Below are 19,415 nucleotides of genomic sequence, written 5' to 3' on the forward strand. Positions count from 1 at the left end.
GGAGCGAAAAAGTATTCAAGGAGGGTTATAGAGTTAAGGCCGGTGTCATTGTGTAAAGAGCCTGAAAGCTGAGTTACCTTTCAGAATTTAGATTCCGTCAACAGATGCCATACTCGCCTCCGAGAACCCAATTAAGTTTAACTCCGTCCAAAATCCTCTTTACCTTGTGTACCTAGGTATCTAGAGACAGTTGATCGTACGTAGTTGTGTAGAGACGCGGCTCTCTCGACCGGCATTTCGATAGACTACGATGGCACCGTTCGCGGGGAACAAATATTGACATGAAATTAAACGCTTCGAACCCTCTTTGATACCAGGGTTACATTAAGGCTCTTGGCTTTCTCCGTATGGAATGTCAAATTAGCCGGCTACGAACTTCGGATCAGTCAAACGGGTAAGCGTACCTATAGTTTCAAAAAGCAAGCAAAGTGTCTTCCATTAGCAGGCTTTTAGACTCTTATGCTCGTACGGTCATAGGTTTATAAATACGTGGATATCCTCGACATTCTAGTCTCTGTCTAGGTGGACATCCTGAACTATTCCACATCCTTCTCTTCAAGACCAGACCCATTCAAACATTTTCTAAACCAAGTCACCATGCGCCTATCCGCCTTTATACGCTCTACAGTGTGTCTTGGAACATGCTTAGGAGCCCGTGCTGCGTTGACACCAATTTCAAATTGGGGAACGAACCCAACAAATTTGCAAGTGCAGGCTTATATCCCATCTAAACTGGAGGCGTCGCCAGCTGTAATTCTTGCTGTAAGAACTCACCCAATATGAGATTTATGACATTGGAGCTAATGAGGATATCTACCTTACCTAATATAGCTACACACTTGTGGTGGATCGGCGGCATTTTATCACATGGATGCGAATTATGACCAGTATGCCGACAAGAAAGGGTTCATCGTGGTTTACCCTTCTACTACAAAGGATAATAACTGCTGGGTAAGCTCGAAAAAACCTTATTGTGGATAAACCACTCTGGACTAGACATTCGCTAAGTTGGTAATATCATAGGATGTTGCCTCCACAAAATCTCTCACATACGAGGGAGGAGGCGATAGCACTGGTCTGGCAAACATAGTGAGGTACATGATCTCCAAGTACAACGCGGACCCGAAGAGAATCTTCGCAGTAGGCTCGTCATCCGGGTGCATGATGACGAACGTGCTCCTGGCCACTTACCCGGACCTATTCAACGCGGGATCCTGCTACTCTGGCATTCCAGCAGGCTGCCTGGCAGGGTCTCCCGGGTCGAGTCCTCAGAGTGCTGATCCTACGTGCGCCAACGGCCGGAACATCAAGACGGGGGACCAATGGGCGAAGCAGGCAAAAGCAATGCGACCGGGCTGGAACGGAACCTACCCCCGCCTGCAAACCTTCCACGGAAGTGCGGATACTTTTGTTTCCTACACTAATTTCGGAGAGCAGCTGAAGCAGTGGTCGACTATTCATGGCATTAGTTTCACCGGGAATACCACGAACTCGCCACGCGCGGGTGATACGAAAATGGTGTATGGAGATGGTAGCGTCTTGGTTGGGATTTCTGTTGCCAACGCTGGCCATCCTGTTCGTGATGATCAACAGGCTGACTTGGCCTGGTTTGGCCTATTGTAATGATGAGACGGGGATGTATGATTTGGGAGAGTGATGAAATTGAACTCGTCCATCTTCTTGTCTATCTTTTTCCTATCTGTTTGTTTTGCTTCCATCGTTTACCTTTACCTGCCTAAGTAGGCATGACATGACCCCTCTTGTGGTCTGCCGATGCTGGCAGCCGATCTGCAGAAATTACCTAGGTACTTTTGGCTGTATGCGTGGCCAAGTTCTTTCATTCCAAAGTCAAATAGTGGTTTTCTAGATTTGTTGATAAAAAATGGTGTTGCCCACCCATTCACGGATAAAGGAGAATTTCCAAAAGTAGAAAATGACTTTTGGTTTTGAAGTTGAAGTTGTAGAATTATTATGTAAGGATAAAGTCGGAGTTAGGCTATTACCTAAGGTACCTACCTGTTATGTAACCCGGGTTTCTCCTCGTATGATGCATTTATCGTATAATTAAATCTTAATTACAAATGCGAAACAGCGATGACATCGGTGTCTGTCAACGACATCATCATCGACAACCTTCTCCTAATCCAGTAGAGCGTATTGCGCACACTCGTTAGTAACGTATAATTGTAATCGAAAGGAAAGGGTAAGTGCCTAACCGAGTGATCGCAGGTACTAGGTACAAAATTCCCACGCCGTTAGGTATTTCCTGCCATAAGATTCGAGATGTCAAGCCCAACTAAAAAGCGGAAGTTGAATAGCGGTAACCCAAAATCATCCGGCTTACCTTCGAGAGGACTTGAGTACTTTTTCTCCAAACAGAAAGAAAGCAAGAGTCCCAATGGCAAAATACCAGATGATAAAAAGTCAGACGGCGAAGCTCCGAACCAGGATCAGGTGATGACGGATGAGGAGTTCGCGCGGAAACTCCAAGCGGAATGGGATAAGGAGGCCGAATCTGTGGGGCGCGTCTCCGGATCTCCAGCCGTGGCGGCGGTCTCTGATCCACCCAAGTCTGACGAGAATTTTGAAGCTATTCATGTTCCGCTCACATCGTCAGATCCATTAGTAGGGCCGAAAAAGGGAGAAATCAAAAGTAAAGGCACATTGTCGTTACAGTCTGTTACGGCCTCTGTGGATACAGTTTCTGAAAACATACCGTTTGACGAAAGTCCACTTACATTTGATCCTTCAAAATACATACCACAGCTTCAGGAGCACTGGGCCAGTGATGGTGGGAACGCGTCATATGCCCTTCTGACGCGTTGTTTCGTACTCATTAATAGCACATCTAGCCGAATTAAGATAGTAGATACCCTCGTCAATTGCCTCCGCGTACTCATAGAAGGGGATCCTGAGAGCTTACTACCAGCTGTAAGTTACATGTTCACTCTCTATGTTTATCTACGGATTTTACTAATCGCATTACGCAGGTTTGGCTTGCCACGAACTCAATATCACCACCGTATATCTCATTAGAACTCGGCCTAGGAGGCTCAGCCATCTCCAAGGCCCTAAAAAATGTCTGCGGCTTAGATAGCCGGTCTCTGAAGGCCATCTATGACAAATACGGCGATGCGGGAGACGTCGCATTCGAAGCAAAAAAGAAGCAGAGCTTCACGTTGCGGAAGCCGAAACCTCTTACTATAAAAGGCGTCTATCAGTCTCTAGTAAAGGTGGCTAATAGTCAAGGCCAAGGTAGCGGTGAGGCAAAACAACGAATCGTGGATCGCCTACTTCAGGAGGCTCGGGGTGGCGAAGAGAGCCGATACGTTGTCCGTACGCTATGTCAGCATCTACGTATCGGAGCGGTGAAAACCACGATGCTGATCGCCTTATCGCGCTCATTTCTCCTCTCGAGGCCGCCCGGCGCAGAATTTCCCCTGAAATCCGCCGACGAGCTCAAGGTGTTGAAAAAGGAAGAGCTCGCAGAATTGTGGGGCAAAGCTGAAGAGATCGTCAAAGCTTGCTTCGCAAGGCGTCCCAATTATAACGATATCATCCCTACTATGCTCCAGATAGGCGTCTGCGATGAATTATTAGCGAGATGCGATCTCACATTGCACATACCTTTGATGCCGATGCTGGGGAGCATCACGCGGGATCTGTCTGAGATGCTTACGAAGCTACAAGGAAGGGATTTCGCGTGCGAGTTTAAATATGACGGTCAGCGAGCACAGGTACACTGCGACGAGAAAGGAAAGGTGTCAATACTTTCTCGGCATCTGGAAGTCATGACTGATAAATACCCAGACTTGGTGGAGTTGGTGCCGAAGCTGCGTGGGGAAGACGTCAGGAGTTTTATCATGGAGGGCGAGGTGGTCGCGGTGGACCGCGAAACAGGAGAATTGAAAAACTTTCAAACACTCACCAACAGAGCCCGGAAGGATGTTGCCATCGGTAGCATCAAAATCGACGTATGTCTGTTCGCGTTCGATTTGATGTATCTAAACGGCCAGCCGCTACTGGACCGACCCTTTCGTGAACGGCGATCACTATTACGATCCCTCTTCACGGAAATACCGCACCATTTTACCTGGGTAAAGAGTCTTGACGCTACATCGCAGGACTCCGAGGCTGTGCTGGATTTCTTCAAGCAGGCTATAGAGAGTAAATGCGAGGGTATCATGGTCAAGATTCTTGACAATATGCCCGATCTCCCGGCACCTAGTGGCACGATAGAAGATTCTGATCGGGTGGCGGAGGAAGTAGAAGAGGGCGAGACGCTTGCATTACCAGCCAAAACGAGAGGAAAGAAGGGTAAAGGAAAGGGGTTCAATAATGGGGACACAGAGAAGAAACCATCCTCGCGGCGGAAACCGCTTCTCGCCACTTACGAGCCTGACAAACGGCTAGATTCGTGGCTTAAAGTCAAGAAGGACTACAGCAGTTCATTCGACACGCTAGATCTTGTACCGGTAGCCGGATGGCACGGCCAGGGCCGCAAGGCGAAGTGGTGGTCGCCTATGCTCATGGCTGTTCGAAACGACGCAACCGGGACCCTGGACGTCGTCTGCAAATGCATGTCTGGTTTCACCGACGCGTTCTATAAAGCCAACAAGAAATTCTACGACGACGGTTCCGGCGAAGAGCCGCCTGATTCTAACGACTCGAAGCAAGGTGAAGAGGAAGAAGGCAAAGACAACGGCGAGGCGAATGTGGACGAGAATGACTCGAGGAGGTATAAAAATGTCCGCAAGACAAAGCCTAGCTTTGTGGAGTACTCTGGTCCGGAGCCAGATGTCTGGTTTGAACCGCAGGAAGTATGGGAGATGGCCTTTGCCGACATTACATTATCTCCGACGTATACAGCAGCTATCGGACTAGCCAGCCAGGAGCGAGGGCTTAGTTTACGGTTCCCGCGATTTCTAAGAAAGCGCGAGGATAAGGGGATAGAAGAGGCTAGCAGCAGCGAGTTTCTCGCCGCGTTGTATAGAAAACAGGAGGCTAAGGCGCCGGTTAAGGAGGAGGTCGAACAAGGCGATAAAAATGAATTATAGATTTTTGTTCAGATTTGAATGGCTAATATAGGAGATATAGGCAGCTCTTGTCTGTTCCTAAAACAGGTCCCCTAGGTAATTATGATCCTAATTACTCTTTCCATGCCTTGTACACGATGCGAGCGCCGAATTTCTCACCCTTCTTTAGAAGCTGCTGACTCCGCCAATCATTGACATTAATAGCATTTACAAACCGGCTGGGTTCAACGCAGAAGCCGCTGCGCGGCCCCCGTGCGGGAGCTCCGCCTACGGCCGGCACATCGATCCACTTGCCGGTATAGAACTGAAATGCGGGCTCTGTGCTAAGAACTTCTAGGTGAATCTTGCTCTCTGGATGGTGAGCCGAAACTAGATTAGTTAGAGGGAGACCCCGTGTGTCTATCGGTACAAAGCTGGGAGAGGCGGAAGGGTCAACGACGAAACAGTCATCGAAATCCGGTCCCTGGGCGCCAAGTGTGAAAGGAGTCGTCGTTGCGACCTTGGAGTACACAGTTGGTCCGGTGGTTGGAATACCCGTGTCATCGAGAGGTAGATAAGAATCGGTGGAAAGCTGGACTACGGTTCCTTCAATAGTTGGCTTTCCCGAGAGGTTGAAATATCTGTTAACTTTTAGCATCAAACTCTGTTATCATTGATGTCAATTGGGGTAGGTAGTCCTACGAATGGTTTGTCATGTTGATAATAGTTTCCTCTGCACCTCCTACTAGCTCGGCCTCGTATTCCTGGCTAAGAACTGTGACCTCCTTTCCGTTCTCGGTGACCTTGCCGGCCGTATAGAATACCTTTGCAAGAACCTCTCCGGGGAATCCCTCATCTCCGTCCTCGCTTATCAGAGAAAACTCAACGGTTTCTCCACCTTTGAGCTCGCCTTCGATTCCGGGGATATTCTTGCGGACGCCCACCGGAGTCGGACCTTTCCAAACTCGCTTACCCCAGCCCACATTTCCGCCGTGCAGGGTATTCGGTCCGTTGTTGGCAACAAAGCTATACGTCTTTCCTCCATTCAAGGCCTCGACTTTGGCACCCGAGATGCGGTTGGCGACACGGCCAATTGTGGCACCAAAATGAGGGCTGTTGTGTTCGGCATAAAGTTCCTGGGATGGGAAGCCTTGGACAATATCAAGGCCACCAACCTTAAAAGATTGGATGATGGCGCCTAGGGGCAGAAATGAGATCTCGTCGGCCATGACAGCGGTTTGTTCCACTTGTTGCTGGTGCTAATATAAATTCGTGGGGTGTGTGTGGGAGGACTTAGATGAAGCTTCGAGGTATAGTCTTAATCTTAGGGCGGGATGACAGCTAGATAAGGGAGAAGAATCGGAACGCTCAACTTCAGTAGCGAGAGCATTGGCATTTAGGCTATATAGAAATGCCCACGAGACAAATGACAAAGTGTGGAGAGAATTTCAAAGCTAGTAACTGCTTAAATCTACAATAACCTGGTTTTAACCTGGAGCTATCTTGAGATGGCGGGGTACATGTTATAGCATACCTCTACCTACCTCAGGTACCTACCTGGTATGATGTATTGTACTTCTTATAGCGGGGTAACTCGGTCGTACAATGTCGTACAGTGTCGTGCAAGCGGATTAGACGGCTCCGTCTGCCCTCATCATTCCACCGAGGTAGGTAGTTGCGATTTTCTTAACGTGGATACTGGTACCTACATCTTGTTCTATCAATTCTTACGCCATCAAGGTGCGGCTACATTAGTGCGAAGCAGGCGTAGACCCGTACCATCGGGTTCGCCATACATCGAATTATGTACCTTTGGTACGTACACACATGCATACATGCATATGTACCTAAAATAAATAATGTAGGGCATCTTAGAGCCATTGGAAAGTTCGAATTAAATTGGATTGGATGCGATAGGATATTACGTGGCTATGGAATTGGAATTGGAATCTGAATCAAGATTTTATGCATTTGCGTTTACTTTAAAAGAACATTACGTCTTTATTAGACGTAGTACCTACCTAACCTTAGGGAGGTACATGTAGTCTCGAGATAAGTTCCAGCTTAGGAGAGGTACCTAGGTATCTACCTGAGGTATCCGGTAACCAGCTACCGTCGTATGGTCAAATGCCATCTGAAACTAATCATGTTCTTAGCCTTATGGCATTCCCCCCCTTCTCATTAGCGCGGGAGAGGGCAAACTAATAAGACACCTGCACTAGCGCCTGGTAAGCTTTAGGTAGACCGTCAGGCTCGAGAATTAATGGCCGGGTCTTGGCATTTCTCTATAGAAACAGTACCATCTCTAACACAAAAATAACCGCAGGAATAAATCGTAAAAAATTGAAAAAAGTAATAATTATATACATAATCTTCTAACAAATATTACGATATTTTCTATTTATTTTTCATAGTACTTATTGTTCGACAGAATTGAAAATCTAAGAATGCCAAGACCCGGCCATTAATTTTCGAGCCTGACGGACCTCCTACCTACCTCCTACCCAACTTACCCAACTTACATACTAGCCTCGCTAATCTCTTGATTCACACTTTGACCCTACCTTAATATTCACAAAAGACTTATTTGCTCTTCATCATCACCACCGATTCAAACCTGATTCGAAGGGATAAATCGGACAACTCACCTTCAAAATGCCAAACTAAAATTCATCCCAACCTATTATATACCAACACAATTTACCAATGGACGGCCAACTCTAAGTCTTATAAGCTCTCCATTAGAGCTTTGTAGACAAAGCAACTACTCTTAAATACGCATAGTGTGAAGAGTTAGAGAAAGTATGGCAGAATCGTCACCGCTAAAAGCTACTCCTAAGCGTAAGCGCGACGATGTGCTCAACGAGCGACGCGTTGTCGACTCTTCCCTAAATACGTATAGCCTACCTAGAACTACCTTCTCCTTTCAACCTCCGCTGCTGAAACCAGTGGAGACCTCTCGAAACGATGATCCTGAGGATGGTAACAGTAGCCCTCGAAGTAAGGTCGCTCAGAAATTCCAAGAACTAGCCCTTGGAAGTGGGGGCGGGGTAATTCGCAATGACAGGGTCGATGGCTCTGTTTTAAAGGGAACGCGAACGGAAACAGGATCGGATGAGGCTAGTCCACAATTTGCAATTGATAGCCCAAGGTTTTCGCCAGAGCTCACCATCTTCGATTTTGATGGAGGTATCAAAGGTAGCACGTCTATCGAAGACATGCAGCTCGACGATGACGATACCGCATCGCGTAAGCGTATCAAGTTAGCTAACCTTACCGAACATCCAAACGCTTCTAAGGTAGGACCGGAGGGAGAAGCATACGTAACGGATCCTAACCCTCCTGGGCCTCCTCACTCGCCTCGATTCACCTTGCAAACAGCCGTGGACCCTGCTATATTAAGGACGGCGAAGACGGAAGGTTCAGGTCGTCTTCAAAAATCGTACCCATCTATCAACCGCCTATCGGAATCTAAATCGCGCGTTCGAAAACGATCGGGTACCCCTCCTTTAGCAAAGCGTAAAACGACAGAAGCCTCCGCCGAGGAAGAACATACTATCATTGACCCCGTTCGTGCAGCACTTACGTGGCATGAAGATGAAATTACTATATATGATCCCGAGGATAAAGATGACGACGGTACTGGTATCAACGGTATTGGCTTCAGACCAACTCCTGCTTTAGCATACGCGCGGGCGCAGAAACGAAGACAGCAGCTGGCTGAGTATAGAAAACGCGAGGAGAGCGAAGCCAGAGCGAAGAGAAGCCAACGTCGTCGACAACGGGTCGGGAACGCCGTGGAATTGGAGAGAAAACACCCTTTGGCACGAGTTCGTTTCTCAGATGCAGAACCAACTACTGTCGTCACGACTTGATAGTATTTGTTCATTCACCACTCTGATTTTAACAATATTTTTATGGGATTGGGGCGTTAGGTGGACATAGTTAACTGGCAACGATTTGAGATTAACAGGGCGTTGAATAGTTGCGATGCGAATTATAGCCCCAAAGGGTCGACATGACAGCAAGACTGCCTTTATCTATTTGAAGCCTGTTTGATTTTACTTTTATTTTACTCTTATTTTTTTTACACTTATTTGGAACAGCCCGAAAAAAAATATCGCGTCAGACTCCATTATTTCTGCATGCTAGACTAACAAACTCAAGGCTATCAGGAGCATCGACGTTGATAGGTGATTTGTGGAATTTTAAATATTAGCAAATGGACAGAACGACATACCCGGGACCTTTATAGTATGGTAGCAATTGTTGTTATTCCTCTTGGCAGTATCCAGGATTTGACGGTGCTCACCAAAATTTATACCAACTTTTCTTTGTCACAGCTGTCACAGCGTCTTGCTTTGCCTTTTCCGCCTCCTGTTTTAATCTCGCCGCTTCAGCTTGTGCTTTTTTCTCGGCCTGTTTCTTATCCATAACCTCGACTATTCGTGCTACAGCCATACGTTCGTTCGCCCGCTGTGTGCGACAATATTCCCATTGTATTATAGAGCCTATAAAAAAGGCACCGAAAGCCCAATTGGTTGATTTTGGTATTGTCCCTGGAGGACGGGATTAGTCTCAACATGCTTTCAACTTTTCAGTACTACTTTTAGGTATTATACCTCCTACGAAATATCGACCCATTCCCACTGCTGCACCCGCGCCGATACCCGTCATAAGGCCCTGGCGGGCGCATGGAATTTTGTGTACATTAAAAAAGTCGTCCGGTTTTATTGATTGGATTCCATCCTTGATCGTAGGTTGAGGGGGGTTTTTCTGCCCCGTCGGTTTGACTGTATGACTTTGAGAATTCGAGTTGGGAAATGTTTCGTAAACTTGCGGGTTTCTAACATCGTCGGAAGGCGCTGTTACCCCGGGCGGAGGGCCTTGCACCCTGAGAGGGAGAGTCTCTTTATTGTTTTGCGCCATCTTAGGCGCTGAAGATGCTAAGTTTGAATTTCTTTTGGTTCGACAGTTTTGGCTGCGAAAATCGCGATTTGAACCTATGACGCCGCTATGCAGAGGACCCACTAATTAGGTATTCAACTGGAAAGAGCAAATGACCCAAATGCTATTATGCAAAAGTCGAAGCACTTTAAAAACGCGACAGGGATAAGGGAATCCACAAAACGCATAAAACGCGAATACTATGTATTATATGTAAATGTAGAGACGCGTCTCGCGTTTAATGGGACAGGGGTTTTTTTCGTTATTCTTTTTACTACAACTACCACAACAAATAATTAGAAACTTCAAGGCTGTGGAACATCAGTTACTTCAACAAGGTAATCTTTATAATTTCAATTGGGGCTAGGTTCACCTTATTGAATACTACTGCCGCAAATGACGCCCGTAACACTTTATATTGGAACGAAATCCTCTCCTTAACCAACGTACTGAAACTCACCCCTCTCCTACCGATTCTATACCGATTCTATCATGCCCAACACATCCTTACGCCGCCCTCAGAAGGGCTACGCCCGCCGTGGAGGCAAGCAGGCCTACCATGGCGGAGGTCGTACTCGAACGTTCGCTGCGTCAACTACCCGTACCGAAGCTACATCAGCTGACGAGAGAGCTGAGCGAACACTCCTCGCACAACAAATTGACGAATCTATGGGGTTTGCCCGATATGAATCAGGTAGAAGAAAGGAGGGGTGGCTCGTTAATATCCAACCGACAACCGTAGCGCTCGACGACGACCGTGTCCCTGGTGGTAGAGCGGCGTTGGACTGCTATTTCATTGAGGAAGATGGTCAGACGTTCAAGGCAACCATTGAATACGAACCGTACTTCATCGTTGCGTGTCGAAGAGGGAGAGAAGGCGAGGTGGAGGAATGGCTGAAACGAGTTCCAGGTGGTGGCGTAGTACACAGTATCAGACGTATCGAGAAGGAAGACTTGTCCATGCCCAATCACCTACTCGGGTATAGGAGAACGTTTCTCGAGTTACGCTTCAGGAATGTACAAGATTTAATGACTGCGAGACGGGAAATAATGCCCATAGCGGAAAAGAACAAGAAGTCTATGGGCACAGTGGATGTTTATGCGGAGGTGGCTTCGTCAGTCTCCCTACTTTAAAAGTATAATAACCTAATGTTTAAGTGCTAACATAAATCATAGGGAACAAGCCGGATTCGACCTTTTTGATGATTCACGAGATGACGACGGACGAAATAACGCTTCATTTGCGGACGCTAGCGACTACATTGTCGATATTAGAGAGTATGATGTACCATACCATGTACGAGTAATGATAGACATGAGTGAGTATTTGCTACAATCATCTGTAATTCATGTTATTCTAATGAAGAAATCAGATATTCGAGTAGGAAAGTGGTATTGGGTGGAAGTAAAGCACGGCGTTACCACTATAACACTTAATGAGGAACACATTGTTCAAGCCGATCCGGTTGTGATGGCCTTCGATATCGAGACGACCAAGGCCCCCCTAAAATTCCCCGATGCCGCCATAGATCAGATCATGATGATGTCGTACATGATCGACGGGCAAGGTTTCCTTATCACTAACCGGGAGATCGTCTCCGAGGACATTGCAGATTTCGAGTACACCCCCAAACCCGAATACCCGGGAACGTTTATGATTTTTAATGAGCCTCATGAGAAAGCTGTTATTGAGCGATTCTTCTCACATGTCAAAGAAGCAAGGCCAACCGTCATTGCCACATACAACGGAGATTTCTTCGATTGGCCATTTGTAGAAGCGAGAGCAAACGTCAACGGCATCGACATGTACCGGGAGATCGGATGGAAGAAGGATAACGAGGATATTTATAAGTGCACATATGGCGTTCACATGGACTGCCTAGCATGGGTTAACCGAGACTCTTATCTACCACAAGGTAGTCGAGGTTTAAAAGCTGTTACGGTCGCCAAGCTCGGCTACGACCCAGATGAGCTCGACCCAGAACTGATGACACCATACGCAAACGAAAGGCCCCAGACGTTGGCGGAGTACTCAGTTTCCGATGCTGTCGCCACGTACTACTTATATATGAAGTACATCCACCCCTTCATCTTCTCACTGTGTACAATTTTGCCTCTAGGAGGCGACGACGTGCTACGCAAGGGAACAGGTACCTTGTGTGAGATGCTGCTGATGGTGCAAGCATATCAGCATGAGATTATTCTTCCTAATAAGCACATGTCCCCAAAAGAATCTTTTTGGGAAGGACATTTACTCGACGCCGAAACCTACGTTGGCGGTCACGTGGAGAGTATTGAGGCAGGAGTGTTTCGAGCAGACATACCGGTGAATTTTGCGGTCGACCCTGGTGCAGTTGACGAGCTTCTCAGAGATTTAGACGCTGCTCTCAAGTTCGTAATCGAAATCGAAGAAAAGAAATCCCTGGATGATGTCACGAACTATGACGAGATTAAAGAGCAGATTGCTTCGCGCCTATTACAACTGAAAGAAACACCTAACCGAAACGAAAGGCCTTTGATTTATCACTTGGATGTTGCTTCTATGTACCCAAATATCATGACAACAAATCGATTGCAGCCGGACTCAATGATTCAGGAGTCGGACTGCGCTGCCTGTGACTTCAACCGCCCGGGGAAAACTTGCGATAGGAGATTACCCTGGGCCTGGAGAGGCGAGTACCTACCCGCGAAGAGAGACGAATACAATATGATCCGGCATGCACTTGAGAATGAGAAATTCCCAAGCAAACGACCTGGTGGACCTATGCGGACTTTCCAAGAGTTACCAGAAGATGAGCAAGCTGGTCTTATCAGGAAACGGTTGCAGATGTATAGTCAAAAGGTATATCACAAGATCCGTGATTCAACCACTATCGTCCGAGAGGCAATCATTTGTCAACGAGAAAACCCTTTCTATATTGACACGGTCAGAGATTTCAGAGATCGTCGGTATGACTACAAAGGACAAGCGAAAGTCTGGAAGGGCAAGACTGAGGCTCTAAAGTCATCTGGAGCTCCAAGCGCAGAAGTGGACTCGGCAAAAAAAATGATTGTCCTTTACGACTCTTTGCAGCTTGCGCACAAAGTCATTTTGAACTCGTTCTATGGTTATGTCATGCGAAAGGGTTCAAGATGGTACTCTATGGAAATGGCCGGTGTAACATGTTTAACTGGTGCAACCATCATTCAGCTAGCCCGATCTCTCGTCGAACGTCTCGGACGACCGCTTGAACTTGATACTGATGGTATTTGGTGTATGTTACCTGCGACATTTCCAGAAAACTTCGTTTTCAAACTCAAGAACGGCAAAAAGTGTGCTATTTCCTATCCTTGCGTTATGTTGAACCATCTAGTCCACGACAAGTTTACGAATCATCAGTACCAGACGCTCGTTGACCCAAAAACCTTCAAATACGAAACCCATAGCGACAATTCGATCTTCTTCGAGGTCGACGGTCCCTACAAGGCTATGGTTTTGCCGACATCGAAGGAAGAAGACAAGAACTTGAAGAAGCGATACGCAGTTTTTAACGACGACGGTAGTTTGGCTGAGCTTAAGGGTTTTGAGGTAAAGCGAAGAGGTGAACTCAAGCTTATCAAGATTTTCCAGCAGCAAATCTTCAAGTTCTTCTTAGAGGGGACTACTCTCACCGAATGTTACGCCGCAGTCGCGAAGGTTGCAAACCAATGGCTAGATGTTCTACATAACAAGGGGTCGACACTAGCTGATGAGGAACTTATCGACCTCATTTGCGAAAACAGAAGCATGTCTAAGACGCTAGAGGAATACGGAAGCCAGAAGTCGACGTCTATCACAACCGCGAAACGTTTGGCAGAGTTCCTAGGTGAGCAGATGGTGAAGGATAAAGGTCTTAACTGCAAGTATATTATCTGCGCCAAGCCTCGAAACGCTCCGGTTACTGAGCGAGCTGTTCCGGTCGCCATCTTCTCTGCCGCCCCAGAGATCAAGCGAACATACTTGACGAAGTGGCTCAAGGAAGAACCATCCGATACTGATCCTAGGGCGTTATTAGACTGGGACTACTATTTAGAGCGATTAGGTTCCGTTATCCAGAAGCTAATCACGATTCCCGCCGCATTGCAGAAAGTTCGTAACCCAGTCCCGCGAGTAGCACACCCCGACTGGCTTCAGCGGCGAATCAACATCAAAGACGACAAGATGAAGCAAAAGAAGTTGACGGATCTCTTTGCGAGCACCAAAGGACCTCTGGAAGATATAACAAATCTTACTGGTTCGAGGGTAGACGATCTCGAAGACTTTGGGACTAAATTACTAAAACCGAAGAGCACAACTGCAGCCATCAACGCGTCCCAGCCTCCATCGACTGCAGCAAAGCGAAAATCACCCGAGCGTGAAAAGGAGAATCTCGATCCCTTTGCAGCTCTCCCGAAGGAGATGCCAGACCCTTCTGAAGACTACCCGGCTTTTCTAGAGTACCAAAAGAAGAAGTGGAAGATTCAAAAACAAGCTCGAATCCGTCGACGACATCTCTTTGGAGATCGCCGCGGCAATGTGAGCGGTAACATTCAGCAGACATTTCGCCAGAGAGCAGAAGTGACGTTCAGGAATACGTGGCAATTACTTCAGCTCCGAACAACTGACAATCCAGGCGTAGTAGCTGCCTATGTCCTAATCGACGCAAAGGTCCACTCCCTCAAGATCAAAGTCCCACGGCAGGTGTTCCTCAACCTCAAGGGCAAGGATCTGCCCGACATCGAAGTTCAGGGTTGTGAAGTCGAACAAGTCTACCACACTCTGCCAAATGGACACTCGTCAACACACTTGTTCAAAATCACCGTACCCGAGGATATCTACTTCGCCGAGTCCGAGAAATTCTCGCTGCTATTCAATCACCCAAGTGTAGAAGGGGTGTATGAGAAGCAGGTTCCGCTAAACGTTCGAGCAGTACTACAACTTGGTAATCTATGTACTATTGACGAAAGTCAACCTGGTGTGCTCGGGAATGGTCTGGATCAAGGTTTCGACCTTAAGAGTTTAATAAAGCCCGCAAAACCCAAGACTTATCTAGATTCGAATCCGCTTGCGTACCTCTACATATCACACATCACCGCCGGTGAGAGGCAAATCTTCAGTGTATTCTCTTCGACGAGGGATGAAGCCCATATCGTCATTCTTCAGAAGAAGCGGGATGCGGGACAAGACCTACCTAATGTTACGAAGATTTATAGCGAAATGTTTGCAAGGAGGCGACAAGAAGGGGAGGGTACCAACTGGCAAGAATGCTTTTCCTACCAAGAGAGGCTTACTTTCAAAGTAACGCAAGTAACGACGCGACGAAAGGCACACCTTGAAATCAGTGATCTGGTTAAGAAAATGAAAAAGGATGAGTTAAAGCCTCTTATGCTTGTCATCCAGTCATCTCAGCAAAATTTGCTGGTGCACGACATCCCTACTCTCGCAGAGTTCCCTATTCTTCCCCTTCGGTACGATCAGGCAGACAGCTCCCTCCCTCCTCTCGGCTGGCAGTCCGTTGTTGCCAAACGTCTTGTTTCCCACTACCTAAACCTTGGGGCCTGGATTCTTCATCTCACAGCCCTAGCGAGATATGGCGACATACCATTATGTAATTTGGAACGCGACGATCCCAGGTTCCTTATCGATGTTGCCTATGCTCGTCGCCTACAGGTAAATAAGGTAGTGTTGTGGTGGTCACCAGGCCCTAGACCAGATCACGCTGGCTATGAGCAGGATGATGTGGCGGGTCCCCTTGATACAGTCACAATGCCTTCAATCAACAACCCCGGTACATATGCGTCAGTGTGTATCGACATTGAAGTTCGAAACCTAGCTATCAACACTATACTTACGTCGGCTCTCATCAATGAGCTCGAGGGCGCAGATTCGATATCCTTCAATCCCGCCGCTGACTCTGCACCGTCTGACGGTACCGAAATGCTTCATTCGGAATCAGCATTTGCTAACGCCGGAGTACTTGTACTTCGCGAAATGGTCAAGTCCTGGTGGGCCGAAGCATGTAAGGGTAGCCCTATGGCCGATGTTCTCGTACAGCATTTAGTACGATGGGTTGAATCTCCTGACTCGTTCATGTATGACCGGGCGTTGCAGTATTACGTCCAAATGATGAGCCGTAAAGCCATGCTACAACTTATGGCCGACTTCCGTCGGGTTGGTTCGCAAGTTATATTTGCGAATTCGAATCGACTCCTCTTGCAAACTACGAAGTCAGAAGTTGGAAATGCATACGCGTACAGCCAATACATCCTGAAGAGCATCAAGAGCAAGCCTCTATTCCACTTTATTGACCTTGAGATCAAGGAGTACTGGGACTACCTGGTATGGTATGACGAGTTTAACTATGGTGGGAAAGCTTGCCAAGAGGTTGTCGAAGCCGAACAGCAGAGCTTGCAGACCATTATGAATTGGCAGATGAAAACTTTCTTGCCCCTTCGACTTCAGGATACGTTCCAGCATTGGGTTGTAGAGTTTATACAACTCATGCATGGACTAAAGCGCCCCTTAATGGTGAACGGGGATCCTGATGCGACACCACGTCTTACGCAACTACCGTTACGCAATGGTTCACAAGGCGACGACGGTGATATCTCCCAGGCCATATTAGGAAAGAATTTCGAAAAGCTACTTAAGAAAGAAATTAAGTCCCTCGTGTCAACTCAAGCCCGTGAGCTTCTCCATCCTGAGCTAGCGTCGGATTGGTCGTTCCCAGTTCTACCAGGAAGTCACATCAAAAACATGCAAAATCGGAATGCAGTACTTGAGCTTGTGAAATACCTGATGCAAGTCTTATCACTAGATAAGAACGTTACCATGGAGGCGCGGTTGCTAAGAAAGGAGCTGCTTGCGCTGTTCGAAGTACGCGAATTCAGTAAAGAGGGTGCGTTTGCAAATCCGAGCGAGAGCCTGAAGGTGTCGCAATGGAGTTGTCACGAATGCACCCTCGCCCGCGACTGGGACCTGTGCCGCGACGAGCACCTGCTACCAGATGTAAATGCCTTTACCGAGAATGACGAGGCGGAGGTACAGAGGGCAGCGGCGGCCAAGACCTGGCAGTGTCCATTCTGCGATGCTGAGCTGGACAAACTGAAAATCGAGGAAAAGTTACTGGCGGATGTGCAGAGCATGGTGGTGGAGTGGAGCACCCAGGACTTGAAGTGTGAGCGGTGCGGCAGTGTGCGGTTGAATGACCTCATGGAACATTGCACATGTAGCGGTCCGTGGGCGGAGAGCGTCAAGAGGGGTGAAGTGGTCAGGCGGCTAGGTGTATATCAGGGCGTGGCGAGGTGGTTTGGCCTCAGGATGCTGGAAAGCCTCGTAGCAGAAGTGTTAGGAGGGCTCTAAAAAAAAACAGACAGACAGCCAGACAGACAGATCTGGGTATATTTGGCGTTTTTCGGACTTGGAGCGATGATAATTGGTTTGGTTTTATATGCCTCCTTCACATGATAAATTCGATACCTCCGACCTAACCCATTAACATTACAATACCCTAGGTAACTTCGTAGTCGCTCCTCATTCTGTGATACTTCGGCCCTTTCCTTCTTATGTGTACTGTACCTGTTTACTCTGCGGGTCTCCGCGAACAACCACATCTCTACACCGATTAGAACGTGCCAGGTGTCTCAATTGTTTAAAAATGCACCGCGAGGAGTGGTTTCAATCCAACCATTTATGTACTCCGAATTCCGGCATGTTTCGTTACACTACGTAGTAATGCGGTATCGTTGCCATTCGCAGGCGGGGTATTGTTTACATTACAGCCTGATACCCTAATACCCTAAGCCCCCTAGAAAGGGTTCAGCATAAGCTCATAGGATGTCTATTTTCAATTCTTAATTATTTATTTTTATTTTATTTAAAATAGCCAGAAAAAAACATTACCTGTTATCTAGTAGTATCTAGTTCCCATCAAGAGAAAAGAGAGAAAAAAAAGAAAAGGAAACATGACAATCGTAGGGAAAGCAGACGTTCGGGACAGAAAAGCTTTTCGCGAAGGGCTAGTCAGTCGAACGGAGTTGGTCGAGAAGGCCAAGTTCATCACTTCTTACGTATGTTACCTGTACCTACCTACCTACCTACCTACCTACCTCCTAACTTAACCTATCCCATTCCCCTATTGTACCTATTCGGCGCCACACAAGGGGGGGCAAGGATCAATATGCCTACCTAACCTTAGGTACCTGCTTACCTACCTATGCTTATGCGTGGCTTTTGCAGCTCGGATGGGACAGCACGCCGGGGTTTTCGGAGACAGAGTCGCCGCGAGATGGGGGCGGGGGCGGGTGCGAGGCGGCGGTGCCGCTGCCGGACGAGTGCGTGGTGGTGCTGCTGTACGGGCAGATGCAGCTGGACGACGACGAGCGGGTGCTGACGGGGACCAACGTCGCCGTGCGCACCCGCGGCTCCAAGACCCTCCGGATCCTCGCCAACAGCGCCGCCGTCTGGTACCCGGGCATCTGCTGCTGGGACGCCGACGACTGCTACCTCGCGACCAAGGGCCAGTGCAAGCGCTTGGGGATCGGCATCGTGAGGGAGGAAGGGAAGACCGACAAGAAGAAAGGGGAGAAGAAGACGGAGAAGACGGCGATGAAGTCCCCGTGGAACTGGGTCAAGAGGATGAGCTGGGGAAGAGCGGATAAGAATTCTTGACGACGGTGTTGCGAGTCCGGGGCGGCACGTCGCGTCAGGTGTCTACCTCAGGGATCACGGCGCTAGCTAATTCTTTGTACGTTGGGAAGTTGGCAAGTGTCTATAACAACGGTGCCACAAGGGAGGTAGCTTAATTGCCGACAGCTAATACTGGTTGCTTATCCTTGGCTGCAGTGTCTTGCGAGTTGCATCGAATCCGTCGACTACTTAGTGATAGCTTCTTTTGTTACCCCTTTATCTTGGCCCCCAACCTACCCACGTATGTATGTAAGGTAAGGTAAGTCCTAGGCATCAGTTAGGGATTCTCAAAGTTGTAGCCCATCCAGTAGTAATCAACCAACCCAAGACTTAAGTCCTGTCCAATATATATACCTAAGGTAAGATATATTTAACTTAATAACTACCTCCTAAGGTACCTAACCTATAAGCCATCAATAGTGGTTTAGACACTTAACCGCAGTGTTCCCCTCAAATATGTAATTCGAAGTAGGGCAATCATATTAATTCGCCACAGTGACTCATCGCCAAGTACAATTTCCTACTCTAATGTTAGTCCTGGAATTGCTTGCCTCAAAATCGTTTCCCCTTATAGTCTTCGACAACTCAATTTTCATGTCAAGCCCCTTGTTCTATCACGATTGTGAACTAATTAATGGTAGTTGAGAACCGTGCTGGAAAATTGGAAGAAGACCATAGGGGAGAAATAAAGGGATCGTACAAACACCACGAGTGACACATCGAAAACTGAGAAAAAAAGGATGCGAAACGGAGCTGAAGCAAACCAG

General features: G+C 47.6%; 7 protein-coding genes across 7 annotated transcripts; 5 read left to right on the forward strand and 2 right to left on the reverse strand.

Annotated features, from left to right (window-relative positions):
• Positions 1-597: 597 nt before the first annotated feature.
• On the forward strand, positions 598-1,966 carry F4812DRAFT_470299 (carbohydrate esterase family 1 protein; the record flags this gene model as incomplete). The annotated part of the gene is made up of 3 exons (XM_047938964.1): positions 598-762; positions 832-951; positions 1,024-1,966. 3 exons carry the CDS (start codon positions 598-600, stop codon positions 1,621-1,623), a joined length of 885 nt encoding a protein of 294 aa, XP_047791610.1. The 3' UTR covers positions 1,624-1,966.
• A 132-nt stretch (positions 1,967-2,098) lies between these two features.
• On the forward strand, positions 2,099-5,385 carry F4812DRAFT_324836 (ATP-dependent DNA ligase). Its single transcript, XM_047931499.1, has 2 exons — positions 2,099-2,931; positions 2,991-5,385. The coding sequence occupies exons 1-2, from the start codon at positions 2,284-2,286 to the stop codon at positions 5,055-5,057; spliced, it is 2,715 nt and encodes a 904-aa protein (XP_047791611.1). The 5' UTR covers positions 2,099-2,283; the 3' UTR covers positions 5,058-5,385.
• On the reverse strand, positions 5,047-6,654 carry F4812DRAFT_422643 (aldose 1-epimerase). Its single transcript, XM_047933677.1, has 2 exons — positions 5,718-6,654; positions 5,047-5,656 (listed from the first exon to the last, which is right to left on the reverse strand). Exons 1-2 carry the CDS (start codon positions 6,242-6,244, stop codon positions 5,149-5,151), a joined length of 1,035 nt encoding a protein of 344 aa, XP_047791612.1. The 5' UTR covers positions 6,245-6,654; the 3' UTR covers positions 5,047-5,148.
• Positions 6,655-7,335: 681 nt separating this feature from the next.
• On the forward strand, positions 7,336-9,106 carry F4812DRAFT_324874 (uncharacterized protein). The gene has a single exon (XM_047931501.1). It carries the CDS (start codon positions 7,820-7,822, stop codon positions 8,888-8,890), a length of 1,071 nt encoding a protein of 356 aa, XP_047791613.1. The 5' UTR covers positions 7,336-7,819; the 3' UTR covers positions 8,891-9,106.
• F4812DRAFT_324873 (uncharacterized protein) lies at positions 9,107-10,183 on the reverse strand. The gene is made up of 2 exons (XM_047931500.1): positions 9,638-10,183; positions 9,107-9,574 (listed from the first exon to the last, which is right to left on the reverse strand). The coding sequence occupies exons 1-2, from the start codon at positions 9,942-9,944 to the stop codon at positions 9,324-9,326; spliced, it is 558 nt and encodes a 185-aa protein (XP_047791614.1). The 5' UTR covers positions 9,945-10,183; the 3' UTR covers positions 9,107-9,323.
• A 1-nt stretch (position 10,184) lies between these two features.
• F4812DRAFT_324879 (DUF1744-domain-containing protein) lies at positions 10,185-17,763 on the forward strand. The gene is made up of 3 exons (XM_047931502.1): positions 10,185-11,077; positions 11,139-11,281; positions 11,336-17,763. The coding sequence occupies exons 1-3, from the start codon at positions 10,455-10,457 to the stop codon at positions 17,320-17,322; spliced, it is 6,753 nt and encodes a 2,250-aa protein (XP_047791615.1). The 5' UTR covers positions 10,185-10,454; the 3' UTR covers positions 17,323-17,763.
• On the forward strand, positions 17,550-18,799 carry F4812DRAFT_324893 (uncharacterized protein). The gene is made up of 2 exons (XM_047931503.1): positions 17,550-18,029; positions 18,199-18,799. Exons 1-2 carry the CDS (start codon positions 17,925-17,927, stop codon positions 18,628-18,630), a joined length of 537 nt encoding a protein of 178 aa, XP_047791616.1. The 5' UTR covers positions 17,550-17,924; the 3' UTR covers positions 18,631-18,799.
• Positions 18,800-19,415: the final 616 nt, after the last annotated feature.

The sequence above is a fragment of the Daldinia caldariorum genome (assembly GCF_022478825.1).
Source record: "Daldinia caldariorum strain CBS 122874 unplaced genomic scaffold F4812scaffold_5, whole genome shotgun sequence".
Taxonomy (NCBI): domain Eukaryota; kingdom Fungi; phylum Ascomycota; class Sordariomycetes; order Xylariales; family Hypoxylaceae; genus Daldinia; species Daldinia caldariorum.